The sequence below is a fragment of the Pleurodeles waltl genome, chromosome 4_2 (genome assembly GCF_031143425.1).
Source record: "Pleurodeles waltl isolate 20211129_DDA chromosome 4_2, aPleWal1.hap1.20221129, whole genome shotgun sequence".
Lineage (NCBI taxonomy): Eukaryota > Metazoa > Chordata > Amphibia > Caudata > Salamandridae > Pleurodeles > Pleurodeles waltl.
Window position 1 is genome coordinate 826,260,670 of NC_090443.1, and position 20,193 is coordinate 826,280,862.

The window sequence follows — 20,193 nt, forward strand, 5'->3', positions numbered from 1 at the left end:
TCAATCAGAACACAAATCCTCACATCGAGATCAAATCTTCTAAATTAAACTTTGCGAGGAGTATGAATTTGGCATGTGTACTGTGGAAATAAATGTTCCCAATAATGTTTTATTATGAGCTATATAAATATATTGTTAAAAGTTGCTTTACATACACATTGACTTTGGAAAGTAAGTGAACACAAAAGCAGGCGAGGAGCATAAAGTACAGTAGATTACTAGAGAAAGAGGAGATTATTATTATGAAACAGATGCATTTGGAATAGACTAGAAGAGTCTTCAGTACCTTACAGAAAGACCAGAGAAAACGTTACATATTTATTCGAGTAGTATGTTTGAGATGGTTGGTTGAATAACATGCATCAGCAACTGAATAGAATTTATGAGTCTATTTTTATTTTAATACATAGGTTTCTGTTCCATTTGAAAACTTTACTAAAAGTTGTAAAACCATCACACTTGAGGAGCTTTCCTGTTCTCAGCAATGTACTGTACGGCAATTGAAAATTCAATCAAAATATTAAAAGAGAAAGAACAACATATTTTCTTTAAGTTAGAAGAAATATTTTTGCATCATGTTATGGTGTGCCCAGCTCCCCTGAGCTAAGAGAGGTGTGGGTTTTACTCCATAACCGGTATGTAGGAAGGAAAACCAGAGTTGAAAATCCAATTTTGGGTTGGAGAGAAATCAACTTTTTAGGGGAAAAAGGGTCAAGAGGATTAACATACTGCAGATTTTTGGTGCCTGATTAAGACAGAGTGGATGTGTTGTATAGACATATAGACAGTGCACGTCACAAATTTCATTCTCACAAATCATATTGAGTTTCTAGGGGCCTCCATATTGATACAGTCTGTCGTGAATCAGATGACTACAAGCATAGTCCTCAATCACTACCCTAGAGCAATGAGGTTACATCCTGTATTAAACATCCTCTTTCTTCGAGTGGACAATAAAGATGTTATTCAATGTGGCCCCTAGTGTGTTTGAAGGACCCGGGCACATTCAACTATCAGAACTTCTATTAAGCATGACGGGACAAAGGGGAACAGTAAACACCTCCTGTCCACAATCAAATTACACTCATATTTAAAAATTCTCACTTCCAGGAGGGTACAGTAGCAGCATTCTGGGAAACCCAGGAGGCATGGGGCTGTGTGACCTTAAATACAGGTGTTGAGTTATCATCCCATTCATAAACTGACCAATGCAATCAGTACTAATGTCTATGCAGGGCAAAAAAGTTGGACTAACTGATCAACGCCATGGCTGAATTGCAAAGATCAATTGAGCCTCTGCTGAGAGGCTTAAGGACAAAACAAATATTACTATGGGCTAGATTATGACCTTGGCAGATGGGACTCTCCATCACAAACGTGATGAATATCCATCCACCGTTTTACAAGTTCCATAGGATATAATGGAACTTGTAACGCAACGGACTGGATAGCCGTCACGTTTGTGACGGAGTATCCCATCCACCAAGGTCGTAATCGCCCTTTGTCTCGTTTATGTTCTCTCTTCCACTACAAGTGACACAAATATGTTTATGGCTCCAGGGACCAAATTTTGTAATCTCTGATGACATGGTTTCTTCCATTGCCTACTTCCGGGACCCATAACAAGTCAAATACAAATGCTAATGCCCAAAAAAAGAAACAAATAGCCCCATTCAAGTGATTCCCCACTAGCCCTTCAACCCACCTGCAAATTAGGATTCCTTCTCAAGAGCTATGTCCCACCAAGATTTTTAACGTAGACATGCATCACAATCTGTATAGCTGAAGATCTGCATATCTATATCAAAAGACATCCGTCACCAGCGTGTCAAGTCGCCCCTCCTATTTCCTCAGTTCTGCAGCATACTGACACTGCCAGTAATGCATAAAATGCATTCTGGGAGACAGATCAAAAATGCACAGATCTGATCAAACAGGATTCAGCAACCAATAGATCCAATTCGGGGCATTTAGATTAACAAATGGCATGGACTTTTCAAATGAGACTACAGTTCCTACGTGCACTTTAAAATTAACTTGAAATTCTCAAAGAAAAATAAGTCTTTGCTTACATTTTTTACTGAACTCCAAACCTGAGGTTACATATAGTCCTTCAGTTACATAAAAACAATCTGTTGCTGCAAGGTAACAACTAATGCTGTATGAGGCAGCTGACTCTATTTACAGACATTCTTTTCACTCTACCTCCCCTCATCTCAATTTATTTTATAGCGCCATTTAAAATCTGCAAAAGTCTGAGTTACACTCCCATAAAACCTAAATGTTGAGATAGCAAACAAACACTGCTCCAATCTACCGAGTAATAATTGGTTTTGCCCAGTTACATTGCTTAACATTAGTAGCATTACAGCGCTAAAATAGTGGGAAAAAATGAAATATTTTATAGTCTAACATCCAACACTAACGTTAACGAGCAGCCATTATAAAATCATATTACACATCTTATGTAGTGTCCTGACCCACAATTCTGCTGGTATAATTGCATCAATCAGTATTACTGCTAACAATTACTGTCTGAAATAAAAAGAACTCATCTTGGATAGTGAAACAAAAAAAATGAAATTTAAACTCCATCTCCTAAAATTATATTGCTATTAACACAATTACAGGTGTGAGTCTTGCAAATGGTATCACAGTCCAGCTTACCATTCTTAAAAATATTAAAACCTTTAAAAGAAAAAAAAACAATTTTAGTGTTGCTTGTGTTTTTCTACGGGTGAATCTCCTCCTGGAAAACGGCCCAGAATCCATATAAAGTGTCTCTAAAGCAAGACAAACTCTTCGGTGTTAAATCTTTGTAATCGCTTCCTTTCATCCTGGCACAATACGTGATTTTGTTCATGGGCAGGAGTGCAGTCAAAATCATAGTCTCTAGAATGACCTTCTACGAAGGTAAATAAAGGATATTTCTCTTTGGATGAAGATTTCAGCACCTAGAATAGAACACCAATAAATTAATTTAATATGAAAACAGTGGCACACCAAATGTTATTTATACCAGCCGACATTCACCACTGGATTACAAACATACTCCGCAGAATGTTGGATTATCACAAAGAAGCAAGAAGCTTTGAGAAGAAACATCAGGACGATGGGAAATCTTCTACCCCAAAAAAAAAAAAAGTCAAACAAAGCACAGGTATAGCAAGTAAAGGGTTTACCAATAGCCAGACCCACTGGAATTACATTATTTTGCGGCTGCGGCGTTTGGACATAATTATGGATTTGCCACAATCATCATCTGCTGCATCTTCAGATTTTAGCAAAAAAAAATCTTTCTAGCTTAAATGGATCTCAAAAGTTTATACAAATGCAATGACGCGTATTGCCGTGCAGCAGACGTTCCCTTGCAAAGGTTTACTGTTCAACTTTCTGTTGTTTATTTCTGTATATTTGGTTGTTAAACTGGTACTAATGTGGTGAAACCTTTTCCCAGAGAGTGTTAATCTATGTAAGGAAGTAACACTGTCACAAAATGGCCGCATAACTTGCCTTTTCTTGGTGCATAAAGTAGTCAAACTTGATGCATAATATGGTCCTCATTCCGCCACATAATTCCAGTGGCCCTGCCAAATAGCATGATAAAGAGTGCAAGGCTGAACTGGTCTTCCACAATGGCAATGGAAATCTAGGGACTCAGGAATAAGCTTATGAACATTTTTTTCTTTGGTCCGTTCTGTCATTCACCAGGGCTTCACCGTAGGACACTGCTGCTCATTGAAGACTCTAGATCAATGGTTCTTAACCTGCTAGACATGTGTGGACCCCCACTGAATCATTACTGGAATCTGGGGACCCCCTGCCTAAGCAATTTCTAGGCTTAGAGTCTCAAAACAATACACAGAAAATACAAAAACTAGCAAACACCAAACAAATGCTCAAATATTGAAATAGTTTAATTCGGAAATAGAAAAAAGTTTTCACATTTTTGATTTTGCGTCTGTCTATATTTTATTATTTTAATTGATTAATTTTAAAGTTATTTAATTTTGAAAAGAAATGAGTTGCAGACCCCCTGAGGAGGCCTCACAGACCCCCATGGTTCCTAGGACCACAGGTTAAGAAACACGGCTCTATGTCTAGATATTTTTACTGGTCGATTGTACCCGGCTTGCGGAACAGTGGCTAATATAGGTAGACTTGAGACTTCTTGATATTCAGACACCTCATGACCTTTGCGTAGACATATTGGTAGAAAAGAGATAAAGGGAAAGAAAAGGGATGGAGGAGGCATGGATGGCGAATGTACACATGGTCACCATAAAATCAGGAGAAATGTCTCGGATGTCCCTGGTGCCCGAGCAGGGAAGGGTTTCCATCACTCTTGATTTTATGCTCTCATGACCTTTTCACAGCAACAACCACATTCTTATGTAGCACAAAAAGGGAATATGCCAAAACTCAAAAACTATTGGGGGTGCATCGTGGGAATCATCTTGGGAGCTTGCAAATTTCTTGGTAGAACTTTTGAAGCTTTGATGCGAATATTAACAAGACCACCTACAACATTCTTGACCTTCTGACATGCGTTGGTGGGGACACGAAGATCAGAGGAAAAATTGTATGTTTTTCAATCTAATGGTACCACGAGTCTCGTGCTTCACGGTTTCTACTGCCACCAAGCTGATGGCATCAGTTCAGCTAGCATTACTGTACTGACAGTGTGCTTGAGCTGTACGAGGACCTTGATAACACTACGGATAGTTTTAACTAATCAATGGTGGTTGATCAGGCTCTTAACTAGTGCTAACTACTCTGGAACAGTACTACCATCAAAAAATGGAACAGTGCAGGTTAACAAGAAACGTGTACACCAGCCATCTCTTTTGTATGTTTTTGGTATCATGGAAGCAAATTGTTCCCCGACCAACTTTAGAACGCAGAAATGTGAACAATGTATCCACCAAAGCACCATGGGTTAATGTCGGGGAGGTTTTCACCCCTACACATCTACTATCTTGAAACAGAGATTTCTTACAAGCAGCATATCTGCTTTCCTTCAAATAAGTGCCTCATTACATACAGTGGCAGGAGTGTTATATTCTAGTCCTCTTCAGGAACTGTTTTGCATATCAAATCAGGAGTTCTACTTTTTTCCCTGTCTGCCGGGGTCAATTTCAGGGGCAGTGAAGGCGGACTTGCAGGGAAGTTGGGGGGCAGGTATTTATTTCTTCACAAGCTGAGTTCATCTAGAAGTTATGTCTGGTTCTTTTCTCGATCGGTTGAGTTACACTGAATGCGATGACATTGCCCTGTTGGCTGTGTCTGGTTTTCTATTCAACTAGAAGAGGATCTTTTCTTCTGCAATAGTGCGAGGCTCGTCACACTGTCCAAGACATAGAGGCTCATCAGCAGGTTTCTACAAGCCTCATTTGTTATGATACTTTTCTTCCCTTTTGCTTTAGTAGGCTTAGTGATGTTGTGGCCTTTGAGGGGTCTACACATTTGGAAACTGTTGCAAAACTCACTGTGGGCATCTTGACGCAGTATGACGTCACAGACTCGCAGCTTTGCGAGTTCTCTTGCTTGTCACCAGGTCCACCTAGTTGGCTGCTCTTCTTCTTGTAGCATCTTCGTCCATTCCAATCTTCTGTCTAAAATCCACTACAGCTGAGCTGGAGCCCTGAATGTAGGCAGCACAGGAAGTGGGCTACCATTCGCTGCTGCCTGTCTGAGGGTGGTGCCCGTGTAAGACTACACAAACCTCCAGCACTACTCTGAAAGGGTCTGCCAACCCCAGCTTTTGCAGGATTAAAATGAATGGATCCCGCATCACTTCTCGATGGAATGCTACCCTACCCTGCAGGTTTTTTTAATATGTTCCAGCAGCTCGGCTAAGAGGCACTGTGTGCATCTGTTTCCCAGGGCTTAAAAGCACCTCTGTATAGCCCTGCATTGCACCCATGCGTACACTCACTGATACATTCACTCATCCATTCATCAACCACAGTGGTTCCTAACCTGTTGTCCTAGGACCACTGGAGGGCCATGAAGCCTCCTCAGGGTTCCGCAACTTCTTTACAAAATTAAATTACATTAAAATGAATAAATTAAAATTAAAAAATATATGCAAATAAAGAACCACAATCGAAAATGATAAAACATGTTTATATCTGACTGCAAATTAAAGAAAATATTTCAATATCTAAGCATTTGTTTGGTTTATGCTAGTTTTTGTATTTTCTGTGTATTGTTTTGTGGCTAAAATCCTAGTAGTTGCTTAGGCAGGGGGTCTTCAGCTTCCAATAGGGACTGAGTGGGGGTCCCGAGATTCCAGTAATGATTCAGTGGCGGTTCACCCAGGTCAACAGGTTACGAACCACTGATCAACCTTCTACTGACTCATCCACAAATCAATCCCCACATTCATTCATTCATCCAGCCATCCATCCATCCCACATCCATCAATCCATCCACTCATTTGGCCACTTACCGAACATATCAATCCACTTCTCATGAATCTACTTACCCATCCATTCTCTGTCCAACCTATTCACTAATCTTCTTAACATAAATTCACCCAACCACTCACAAAGTTACATATCCATCCACCCACTATCTCACCAACTAATCCATACATCCCTCCACAAAGACACACACACACTTACCCATTCATACACTCAGCAATCCTCGCGAACACATACTGACCCATCAATAAACGCACATTCTCACCGATAACAAAACCAGATCTAATATCGGTTTCTGTGCTCTTTTCGTTTACACTTTTAAATGACTGTTGTCCCAGGATAATTTGAAAGTTTGATTGAGAAGTTTCAGAAGTACAATGGGCTTGCAAATCCATGGTCCAGAGACTAAGAAAGAGCTTCCCTGGCAACACTATGAATTCAAAGGAACAGCAGAAAATGCCAACCTGTTGCATAGACCTGTCTTGCTCTGGGAATAATACTAGAGAAATATCTGAAATATCCAAAAAACTCTGCTACCTGGTAGCAAATTTTACATGGAGCTGAAAGAATTGATTTTTCCTATTGTAGCCGTAGCCAAGCAGTCTCCGTGTTCAGTTACATGTACATCACTATGTTACTCTACAACAGCCACATCTCTCACGTATTGATTGCAGAAACAGTGTTAAACATGGAATTCCTATATTCAGCAGAGGAAATTAATCAAAAACTCGCAGTAATTTAGGGATGGATGGATTTTAGACCTCTCCTTTAAGTGCAGACAGACCCATGCACTTGTGCATAAAAGACCAGTAGCATAATTTCATCCTTGCTGGTGACAGATCTCAACCACAATGATTGTTTACGCCTCAAGCAAAAGGAACAATATGAAGAATGTTCTTCTACAAGACACTCTCCAGAAGTCTTGGCGCCTTGAAAATTCCTGCTTTATTCCAAAGATATTGCATTTCGAACGTTCCACTTGTGAAGATTCCTGGCGAGCTTTTCTACGGAATTTATATGGACTGAAACATCTGAATTTAAGTTGGGAATCAATGATGTATTTCCGGTAGAGCAGGAATTAGTGTAACACGTGTCTCCAGAAAAAAATAAAGACACACATCTGTGACAGTATCAAGAATCACAGACCCAGGCAATATACTTTGTTTCCGGTTGCAAACCGGACCAGACTGGGGGGCTCTCGATAAGCCCCACCACTGCAGGGGTAATCCGAGATGGGAGGGAATTACTATTAAGCCAATATATGATCAAAAGGAGCAAAAGACAATCCTGCAAAATATAATTTAATATGTATTTTAAATGGGATAGGCACGTTTAGGCAAAAGGGATCCTGGCTAGGTATGGCTAGATAGAGCAAACGGAAACAATATGAACAGAGGCGTTTTAGCCGGGAATACAGTACTGTCAACCATGGCTTTGCCCGAAAGTCGGTGAAGCATGCGGGGAGGGTACGCAGCCTCTTCATCGACCTTCTGGTAGCTTCTGATATGGCTGCCAGGGAAGTCCTCTGTCCACTATCAGAAGACTGAATTCTGAGAGGCCTACTTGCCATAATTCAAGCCATTCGTAACCATAAATGTGCTCAAGCTTGATACTTGTGCTTCAATCTGTGCATGGATGCACCTTTCGAAGCAGAGAATGGCCTACAACAGGGATGTTCTTTGGTCAGAGCTTGGTCTGGGTTTTATCTCTCAGAGTTGCCTAATGCTTTGAATGATAAGGGCTTGATGTATTTATTAAACACACCCCACCATCTATAAAATGACAGCGCTTGCGAATGCAAAAGCATGATACACAACGTAATACACACATATTTTTTGGAAATAGAAAAGCCTTTCCAAGTTGCAAAATTGATTTTATAACCCATTCTGCATCACAGTTAAGAGGCATAAAAGGTATGTCCCCTTTTAGTCGCCCTGGAATTCATCAACGGTTTTCCACCACAATTGCAAAACATTGACCAATTGCTGACACCTCAAAGGAGGTGGCAATTGAGCCACACAGGGAAAGCTGTCCTTTTGAGACAGCCTCCCCTTTGGAAATCATGCCAGGTGCTCTCAGTAGAAGCAGACAGTGCTCCATAGCGCCACTGGCTGCTCTCCTTGATGTTTTCCTCCAAAAGGAAATATTTTGTTTAGGCATCATCTGTCCCTTTAAGGGGCACAAGGTGCTTGAAAACGAAGAGTACCCGTTTGTCACTGCAGAAATGGAAGGCTGTGTTCCTTGCAGGCCACCACCCCTACTTTCGTAGCCAACGACGTGAGGTGGTAAATTGTGAGGTGACTAATTATTCATTAAGCAGGTCATTTTACAATGTAGTCTGCAAGAACATAGGCCCCATTTCAAATTACATCAGTGTTCACAAACCAGTCGGTGTGCAATCTGCATGTTTCTGGTTCAGGAAAGGGGAAAGCTACATTGGGCACTAAGTCATTTTCTGTTAAAATAGGAAAAGTCAACATTCGGTGTCTGCTCTATGGAGTCCATTGTCGATGTTGGTATATTTAGACTAGTCATCCATAGGTTTTCAGAAAAAAAGAGATGTTCCACATATTTATTATGAGCAGAATAAGCTCAATGTTTACATGAAAAAATAAAAAGTGATTATCTTTGGTGGTAAAAAATCTTTCCGATTTAAAGGCCAAAATGGGAATTGGTGAAATCCTAAAGGTACATTGGAATAACTCAAATCAAAGCTAAATTTGACTGACTATCTAAATATCACTAAAGAGAGGACATTTCCGGTAATTGTTGTGCTACTTGAATTTAATCAAAGATGCAGGGGTCCTTCAATGTTAGCGTTGTTGCAGGCTTTTAAGGAGGAAAAAAACACTTCAGGCCTTCATGGGCAGAATTTATCACTACAGCTGACAGAATTGACTGACCGAAGGTTAGAGTAGCAATAGTGATGTGACTGGTGGATCTTACACTGAATACAAACCTGTGAGAAGGAGGCTAAAGGTGAACTTAAGTGCTCAAGGCAAACAGTGACTCACAGCCATCTGGCTAGGTTTGCGCAATGCTCCAAACTATAGAGAAACTTTCTAAAGTTTGTTAGGATGCACTGATTAAGGGGAAGACAAAGAATCCAGAGTTATCTGTGCAGCCTACATCCAAAATAATAGTCGGTTTGAAAGTAGATTTCCATTGAACTGTGAGGTAACTGAAGAGTTTCAGGATAGTATTTGATCAGCTAGGTTAATGTTGAGAAGGAGCACAGTTTAAAGGTATGTTTTGGGTAAATAGTCAATTAGGCTTCTGAAGAACTTTTCTGATGATGGTTTGGTATTTGCATATTTAAGCAGTGTTCCAGGCAGGCAACTCTGTGGTGAACTATTCCGGGAGTGAGTCCAGATAAACCATATTTGAAAACTAAATGCCCGCAAATTATATTGCTACGACAAGTTGAAGCGGTTTGTGTGGTGACAGTGAAGCCAAATACTGTTCACACTCTCTTTCACCATTTGTTGTTTATTTATTTTTTAAGTCCAACTATCAAGGTTTTTGCGACCTACAGTCATAAAATATGAGCTACAATCACACTTGAATGCAGTAGAGTTGGGTGGGTGTATGAAATCTTACAAAGCTGCTAATACAAATGGGAAATGTTTAAAAATGTTTTTCAAAATGTCGAAATATGAATGATGGTATTTTTTTTTTTTTAAATAAAAAGTGTCTTGTCAATGAAATTCAAGAATTTTAATTTGTTTTTTTTTAATATATTTTAGCTGCTGCACACCTTACTACAAGAAAAGTTTCAGGATTCAACCTAAATGTTTTAATTCTAGTGCTGTAAGTGAAGATAATTATCTACCTTAAACCATGGGTGTGATTAGTATCAAAACTGAGTGTAAGTACAGATACACATCCAAAAGTGATGACATCCAATAGTGAGTTTGCAGGAAAATAAAACTGGCATCAGGGTTCTTCTGTGAAATCCACCTCATGCAAGATCAGTTCAATTTCAGTATTCGAGGTGGTCAACCAGGGCTCAGTCTCACTCATGAATATGGAGTCATTAACTGAGGTTTTCTTAAAAGACGAAATACTACAAAACAGGATTATATTGTGTATGGAAAATCATCTAAAAGACATGCGTGAAGGTGTACGGCCACTGACTAAAGGGCTGATTCCCAAAACTTGAAAAGAGGGTAGTGATCTACTCATCACAGGGTGATCTGCAGGACGTTAATATATTTCGGTTTTTGAGGGCTTCACAACTATCCCACAGGGAATTCATACATGTCGTAGACTCCCACGAGAACTCCTCCCCCACTGAAATTTACCCTCTGGATTGTCTGGAGGGTGGGCCATCTGCAAGAATGTGTTTTCTCGTGCAGGAAAGTATCCCCAGTGAAGAAATATTTTCCAATACGTTCACAAAAACATAAGGGTGTTTGGTGAAATCTTGCACCTCATAAACACATTTACTCCAAAGTTTTTGGAAGTGAAGTCTGTGGGCAAGAGAAGTGGAACACACATTTCAATACAATACTCGCTAATGTTGGCCATTGTGGGTTTATTTTACCTTCCAAGTGGCCAATCCTCTGCCCCTCTCTTGGAAACCTCTATTCCCAAACTTAATGAGATTTAAACTATGAGTTCACTTCAATTTCACTTTATTATTTCAGGAAACCCTTACTCCAGCAACAGTCTTAAATGAATACAGACAAGCATACGAGTGGGTTATTTGCTGAATATTTGAAACTGCCACTAAGTGTATTGATTCTAAAATCCCTTCTTTATATAAATTAGTTAATAAAAAAAAATCACGTTTTACGTTTTTGTGAACCCAGCGGGCTTTAATGAGATCTCAAGAAAAGAAAGTTAGTTCTGACTAAGACTACTGAAGTCTCAGCCTGAATGACCGGGGAAACAGAGGAGCCAAAATTGGGGACAAAAGCTGAATATTCTTTCAGAACAAATTCACCAGAAAGTCCGGATGTTGGTTTTATCACTTGATGGATTACTCATAACTTGGGTGAGTGGTCATCCACTCACTCAGTGGGATTCCTCTTGGGTTCTAGTCTTTGAATCCGGGACCATGAAGGACTGAGTCTGGACAGCACTATGTCAGCACTCAATAATAAGACACAGTAAACCGGTCTTACCTGCCAACTCTTGCATACTTAAGGTTCTGGTAGCAGCTGGTACTGTCTCAAGCTGAGGTGGTGTTAGTAGGAGCCATATGTGTTTGAAGGCTTCCAGCTGCATATCTGGAATGGAAGCTAAGCATGAAACCTCTGTGTCTCCATGTTTTGCGTTTAGAATGGAGCAGACCGGTTATCTTCCTACCTCGTGGCACGATGCTTGTTGGCCTGTCGAGACTCAGAATAGTAGCTCCATGTGGTTGGTCAATCCTAGAATTAAAAACGTGCCGGTCGTTTTAATTTGTCACTCCATGGTCCTGGAACTTTTTGCACAGACATGGAACTAAAAGCAATCCCTTATCCGAGCTGAAAGTTATTTTGAGCCCACAAGTTGCCTTGCTTTTTTTATTTTTTTATGGTGGGTTAGTCCCTGTGATTATTTCTTGACTCTTAAGGCATAAAGTGAAGGTTTTTAGGTCTGGCCTAAAGTCAGTTTCGCTATCTTGCCTGCCTTGTGTAATTAAAACAAACCCATGAAAACATACTGAAATAAATGCCACCCTCCTCACTTCAGTGTTCTGTCCAGATGACTCTCACATTTTGGTTTTGATCTTCACAGCATGCGGCATTGGATCAGCCCTCTTCATCCATTTGCTGTCTTGCAAATCAGTGTAAGTGGTGGCATCATAGTTGATCACGCGCACATCCCCATAAAAAGTATACTTTTGGCGGGCCAATACTTTCATTTTGTAAATGTTTTTCTTTCTATTCATTTTTTTTTTTTTTTTTTTAAGTCACTCGTGTGTGTTTAAAGTGAGTCCTCGTGTTACTGTAATTCAAAGCGAATCCTGACTTTTCACTGCACCAATACAATCGTACCTTCCCGTGTTCTCAATTAAGTCTGTCAATGGTTTACTTTCTATACCTGCAAGGTGAGAAGCACCTATACTGTTCTATTAAAATTATATGCAATGTCGTTTTTGTTAAATCAGTTTTTATTGTACTCATTTGGCCATCTCCTTTAAGCAGTGGAATGTTTTCATTGTTTTGAAATATTTTTGTGTGGCACATACGCTTAAAAAAATAATTTACCCATTTAACCAGAGTCCCACGATCAGACCTACTGGCTTTGTCATTGTTTGCTTTTTTCAGGTTTCCAATAATAGTACGATTGTCGTGGCTAGCGATGACTTACATTTAGATCGGGTATTACCACATTTTGAACAGTTTTGGGAAATGCTGTACAACGGAGCATCTTTGGCCTTGTATGCACTATTTCAAAATTATGCCACTAAAATACATATGAAATGACCTATACAGCCAGCATGCTTTTATGAGCTCACAGGGTGAAGACTCGAGCTTCAGTAGCCATGCTGAAGTATGTCCAAAGAAATTTTGTTTTTGATTAAACACATTAAAAAGACAGAATCGTTTTCAAGACGTCAGTATGTTTTTATTTGTGTTTAAAACGTGCCATTTCATCTAAAACGGCGCTATTACCTTTTGATCCTCAGCAGTATGGAACTGTTTTGGGATTTCATAAATGCCTGACGTCTATGTGGAAGAATAATTCCCATGTACAGCCTTCAGCTAGTTTCAAATATATTTGCATATACTAATTTACTATCTCTATTATAAATAATTTCTTTTGGTCAAGTTAAATGAGAAGGGCTCCTGTCCGCGGAGATTCTCGGATTCCTTATCGCTCCATCACTCCTACTTGCCTCCATTTAGGTTTGTGCAACAATCTTTACAATTTGCTTTATTTCGACATAGAATTGATAGCCTCTTTTTAAGTACTTTTAATGAGAAGGGTTTCTTGCACTCAGTTCAATGTTCCGCTCATTTCTGCTGCAACAGTGCCACCTGCAGGTGAAAAACACATGTCCACCCATGGATTGCTATCTAGGATAAATTTATTTTTTCACAGAACAATTGGGTAATTCGCTGTATAAGGATAACAAAGAGCACGGCACTGCAGAGAATATCAAAATTGTTAAGTAAATCTGGTATTATCGAAGATGACTCACCAACGGAGTTTCTTCTAAGCGCCTATATCAAATGGTGGAATCAAAGACGCTGATCAGGTAAGGTCGTCGCACAATCAATGAAACAAACGCGTTTATATTTTCTACTGCCGGAGAGAAACATTTAAATGCACCACATTTGCAAGGATTCAATTAATTCTGGCTAAGTGGTCTATTTCCCGATTTCCGTAAAATGTTTAAGAGCCAGGAAGACATCTATTCCTTATTGCGATTCGCTTTTCTTTAATTAGTTCTCGCGGAATTGTGGGCTGCTCAAGATAGCACAATTAGCCAAACCTCAATGGTTGAAAAGTTTATAAACAAAGGGTTTGCAGTCAGACAAAAAGCAGAAACCCTACAGTGCCCGAACCGAATGAGTCGTGGTCAGGGTGCAGCTCAGTTCATACACTCAAAACTTTCACGCGATGTTAAAAAAAAAAAAAAAAATGGTTTGATTTCATAATGTTTGCTGTGGCAGTCTGTCATCTGCACTTATGAAATCCTATATCTACGACTTGACTGCGTTTTGGAGCATAAATGACGTCGTATACATAATAAATTAACACAATCTAAAAGAAAATATTACAAACGAAAAACATCGGTTAATCGTTTAGGGAACTTCATTTAAGCCGATGAAGGAGAAGCTGATGAAATTGTGTAAAAGTATCTATAATTATAATAATTACTATTTAAAAAGTAAAATAAAATTCTTAGCAAGCACAAAGTGCGGCCGACAAAGTCACATTTTCGCAGATGACGCCTCCTAAGGGAGCGTGGGTCAGTTGTGCTATTGCCTAGATAGTACGTTTAAACGAGCTCGGTGTTTTTTAAAAATATAAAGGCGTCCGTCCCTCTATGTTTTCTAATCAAATTTGAAAAACACGTTTCGCGTACGCACCTTTCACAAAGATTCTGCAACTATAGTCTAAACGACAGAATAGTTTGGGGACATCCGGATTGGCTATTTATGGGAACCTGGGGGGGGAGGGGGAGGGCGGGAACAAGGGGCGCTCAGACGGGTTTTTTATCCGCGCCTGAACTCCTAATTTGCACCGGGTCGTACCCCATGCAAATAAGGTCGGCTACCCCCCCAGAGGAAACACTGGTCTGTCGTGGGATTCGTTTGTTCCAGGGGACGTTTCCGCGTATCCTGCTCCAGTGGACCACCAGGCAGAAATGACCTGGCACAGTCAGCCCACTGCGCTTATTTTTACCCTCCGACCAATCAGAGACAGAATTCTATACGTAATTCCTCTACACTTGAGAATTAGCACCCACAATGAACATTACCACCCACTATTGGTCCTTGGGACTGTGATGCCATCCACAGTGTCCCTCTGGTTTCCACACTGACGTTGCCTGTACAATGGTCTTCTTGTTGTGTTTATGTTAATCATAAAAGGGTTCACATATTCAGTACGCATCTGTATAACGAAATACATGAGGGACGTCACTGGAGTGCCCATCAGAGCCAGAGTACAGAAATCATACAAACGTAGGAAAGCATCAAGGCACATAATACCATTTTACAACACTCACCTTACTTACTTCTTCAGAAACTTTCTCAAAGTCCCGTACATTTCTGCAGTAAAACCCTATGGTGCAGCTGGGATCCATCTTTTTGAAAGGCATTTTTTTGGGGGATGAACAGTGGAATGACTAAGTTAAAAAAAACAAAAAAAAAAAACACACACATTTTAGAACATTGTAGCAATTTGGAAACCAATTCGCCAGAGGTGTAATCAAGTTTGTTGCTTTAGTAGTAGCTAAAATACTAGCCTTTGAGAAAAATGTGACTTTAAAAATATAACAGTGGACCATTTTGTTACTTTAGTGTGAGGCAGCAATGCGACACAGACACCGGCACAGTCACTAAATAACCATTATTTAGGTCGTCTTTTGATTTTAGATTTTCAGAGAACTTGCTGTTTTCCCAACATTTCACTATTATTGTATAAACAGACATTCGCACAGCCAATAGGTCTGGTCAGCACTTCGAGTCAAAGTCATAAAAAAAAACTGTAGTGGAAAAAAAACTATTCTTTTCTGTACATAATGCATCATAAATAATGCTATCTGTGATGATGCAGTGTAAATGTGTGATGTAAAATAGTCCCTCATGCATTTCAAAGCAAGCACTCCAAAGGATGCGGAATGATACATCAAATAACGAATAGCCCGATGTGAGAGAGCATTAGTCCTGTGGAGCAGAGCCAAAGTTCTCTCTATGGGCATGTATAACTGGTAACACAGGTCTTGACAATGCGCTGTCAAGCCACAGCTATAGCACTTGTGATTCTATGCTCACTTTTAAGCCATTTGAGCAACTGGCCACCAATGAAACCTTATTTAAAAATGGACTGAAAGGAGGAGAATCAACCATGTTTATCAGACACGCCTAATACTGAATGTGGGACACTTAATGTGAAACTGAGATTGGGTATGTTCCCCACTCCTTATTGCCAAGTTATGTCAAATAATTTGCCATGGTGAAGATGGTTTAATCTCCGTGGATATGAAGTCTTAGTCTTGTTTCAACCACATACACTTATAAATGACATCTGATGCGTCTTCTTGCTGCATCTATTGTACAAAGCCACCAGTCTCACGATATTTGTAGCTCCTTGAATCTGCTTAAGATCATGTGAATAGTCAGAAAAGGTGGAAAGAAATCTGAAAAAAATACTTTCAGAGGACCAGGACAACTTTTCCCCAACATCTTTCGTCAAATAGTCCTGAAATCAAAAGTATCAGAGCTCTCCTTTCTCATGAGTTTCAGAGTGATTCACCTGTGAATCCACTTCTTAAAATGTATTTGAGTACTCTCAGAGGACTCCGACGCTTGCTGAAAATGCCTCCTTGTACTCTGCTTTCCCCTGACAGATGAAATCCCCCACTTGTGAACCACACAGAGGCTAGACCAGAGCCAGAGCATCAGTGCTCCCCTGCGTACGTTCCATGGAGCCAACACGTCACACTCAACATATCGCATGACTTGTACATCAACTCCAGACATGTCTCATGCACACCAGGCGTAGGAAAGCTGTCAGATCCAAGCCCCTGGACTCAAACTGATCTGGTGTTCCCTCGGAGTCAGATCAAACAGTCCTCACATTTATTTCCTCCACAGCTGCACACAGTCCAACAGGGAGGAAAACAAAGGCAGATTTGCTTATTGCTGGTTCCTGTCTGGGAGGTCCTGGTGGACAAAAAACGATGGACTGGGATGCACCTCTAAGTAATTACCAGTGATTGACTTTAGATCAAGCATTTCATCTTCACTAATGTTTGCAATGCCCTACGTCAGAAAGGTATACCCAGAAGTGGGTCAAGTACTCACTGTGCCATAGGACTCACGCTACACCCTACAGCAGAGGCCCAAACAGACCAAAACCAGTCTGGAGTTGCCTGCGTTGCCATTCAACGAGAATCTACTCTGGCAGTTCAGGCGGACAGTTAATTTCGGAGCAAGATCAGGGCTGTTTTGCACAGGACTTCTTCCTGTCTGTGGTGGTATGGTGTGCAAAAAAGAGAGGATCGTTTTTCCATCATACTCCTGCACATAAATCTGCCAGCTCACAGCATAGTTCACATTTTCCTAGGGTGGCAGAGGGCACAAAACCCAGCCTGTGTGAAGTGCTGGGATCTGGATGTCAGTATGGGGGTTTGTGGCGAGATTGACTACTAAGTTGTTCTGCTCATTCCCGGAGTCTGGTCTTCTGTCATGTTCTGGGTGTACATTCTCTGTGAGTTCTCCTTTTAATGTACGTGTTTTTTTCTTTCTCCCTCTGAATTGTCCCCAGCATTGTCCTAAAAAAAATGTTTTATTAATGTAATGTAGAAATCATGGTGCTGGGTGGTGCCCATATGAACCCTCCCAGTAAAAGTAAAGTTGAGGTGGTAGATGTTGAAAAAAAAAAAAAGGGAGGGAGCGGTTGGACTGTTCCTGACTACGATATTGGTGGTGTATGACACCACAAAAATGACCACTCACTGCAATAAAATAGAACACCTTGAAAAGATATTAGCTGGGTGACTATAGAAGAAGTATGGAATCGTAGGTCTCCCACTAAGATGACTGGGATACTCTTGGTGAACGAACAGATTTACAAATTAAAGGTTGACCAGTCAGGGCTGAATGATGGCATCCTATGGACATACCTTAAAACTACTTCGTATTGACAGTAGATAATTTATTTAACAGGGACGAATTAAATGACTGTGAGAAGGCAGGAGTATGATAAAAAATGATAATCTCTTACCAGCCCTGTAATACATTTCTTGCCCGATACTAGATGTTCTCATATCTTTTGACTGAAACCATTTCGTAAAACACAGCAAGTTCACCCAATAACATCCACAATGGCCCTCAGATACCTTACGGATGTAAAAGCATTATCTTTGATATGAACAAACATGAGTTACCAATATAATTTTACTTCCATACACTTTATACAACTGAGCCTTTTGTTTAGAAAAGTTGGACATTTCATATTCCCATGTATTAGGACACCACATTATAGACCATCATTTTGGCAAAATGATAGGAACAAGCTGGATATGCTGAATCAAGTAAACATGTCTGCGCAATAACCGAATGTTGGCATTACGTAAGACGTGAGCCAGTAGGGCACGCCCAACATAGTGCATCACACACCCACCACGCAGAGGCACGACGGGGCTCTGTCAGATGACAGGTCTAGATGGCGGCTTTTAAATACCTCACACCATCTCATACTCACCAATATCCAAAGACTGGCACAATTCTCCGTCCACTTCCTTTTATGGAGTGAGTACAATTTCCCTCAGACTATGGGTATGTTTCCCTCACTTTCTTCTTTTAGACTAATGGTGGCCATTCTTCTTCTTTACTATGCAGGGTTTGCAAGTAAGGCTCGCCCTCTTTTTTGTCCCCTGTAAGACTATAGAAAATCCATACTCGAATGAGTCATTAGATTGATGCCTCATAAACCCATATGTGTATTTTATGTTCTCTAATAGTTTTTGTGCGTGTATTACTTTAGGAGAATTAAGGGCCTCGATTTAGATTTTGGCGGAGGGGATTACTCTGTCACAGACATGACTGATATCCCATTCGCTGTATTACAATCACATTATATCCTAAGGGAATTGTAATATGGCAGACGGGATATCCCCCACATTTATGATTGAGTCTTCCCTCCGCCAACATCTAAATCAGGCCCCTAAATATGGTTTGCTTTGAAAAAAATCTTTGGGTGGTTTGTTTTTGAATCACAGAGTGTGTATTTTCACTATCAGCTGCATAATATGTATGGCAATTTGCTCATGTATGATGATATCTCTTTTAATATCTATAACTGTTTATCCCTTCATCAGGGATCCTTTGTCCTGAAAAAAGCCCCCGGTCCTTAGGGAAACCAAACTCAGCTGCAACATGTAGACCTCTTAGTTGCTGGATACATGTAGACCTTTTAGAAACTGGAGTAATGATCATAATAATCACCTCTTTGTGTCGCCCCTCCACTTTTTAACTTTACTTTGTGTCACCCCATTTAAAAAACATATTAAATGGGGTTACTCGCTAGATGATTTTAACTAAATAGTTCAAAAAGATTCCTTTGATCTACATTAACAGTGTCCCCATCACAGGTTGAACCCATTCAGATGCGCTAACATTTTGGAAGAGGGACTCCATGATTAAGCATGCCACAGATTATGTGGGTGGCAGTTCTTTTACAGCCCCCTCACGGATCCTAGCAGTGCTGTCATAAAGTAGAGTACACCCCGAGGAGATAATGAACATTGTCTCATACGTAGGGTATACCTTTGATGTAATTATAACACGTTTCAGTTGGAAGATGATAACGCCGACTAACTCCTCTAGCTTCCCACAAATACTGTATCTACCACTCTAGTTTATGGAAAACAATTAGACAATCCCTCATATAACCACCACACCACATAGCCATGGCGCAACCTCATTTTAAGCTTCAACTAAAGGACCAAAATAATGAAGAACTCCTTTAAACCTATAAACCTCAGAAATGTAACTTCTTAAACAGTCATGCCCAGACTGGATGAAGAAATAATCTCCTTTATCTGCTGGAAACTCTCTAGCGGCAGAAATGTCTTCAACAGAGAAGTGTTCAGCAACTCTCCAGTATTGTAACAGGTGTTGTCAGTCTGGCATAATTTTTGATTTTGGAGGTTTATGGAAAACTCAATATGCACTATATATATGCAGTGCAAACAGCACATCTTTTTGGGAGATACCCCATCCCATCCTATATCCGAGCTAAACTTCTTCATCAACCAGCTTCCTACCCCGACACTGCTGCAATGGGATCATCAGAGAAGCTTACCTGGGCAGCTGATGGTAGAAGGCCATCTCAGTAAGGCAATGCATGAACTCTAGCCATCTTTAGTGGCACTAGCACACTGACCCCGCTGTCAGGTAAAGTATCTGGGCCACCCGCATCTTGACAGTCCAGTGTCGAGATACTCACCCAGCTCATCCAGAGAGGTGCACTGACTCTCCAAAGGGCCACTCCCATCACATGTCACTATAAAAGGGCGGGGGGAATAAACAATAGAGCAATCTCAGGACCTTGCCTCGGACTGAATCCAAAAATGAGTAGGACTGTGCCT

General features: G+C 40.4%; 1 protein-coding gene across 2 annotated transcripts in view; it reads right to left on the bottom strand.

Annotated features, from left to right (window-relative positions):
• Nucleotides 1–305: 305 nt before the first annotated feature.
• ATG4C (autophagy related 4C cysteine peptidase) overlaps nucleotides 306–20,193 on the bottom strand; it is a 181,931-nt gene continuing 162,043 nt past the window's right edge. Inside the window, exons 10-11 of one of the 2 annotated variants that reach the window (XM_069232527.1) lie at nucleotides 15,103–15,222; nucleotides 306–2,954 (exon numbers count right to left, since the gene is read on the bottom strand). In XM_069232527.1, coding sequence (XP_069088628.1) covers nucleotides 2,784–2,954; nucleotides 15,103–15,222 — 291 coding nt within the window. In that variant the 3' untranslated portion in view covers nucleotides 306–2,783. The remainder of the gene's footprint in view (nucleotides 2,955–15,102; nucleotides 15,223–20,193) is intronic. The other variant, XM_069232528.1, reaches the window with a different exon arrangement.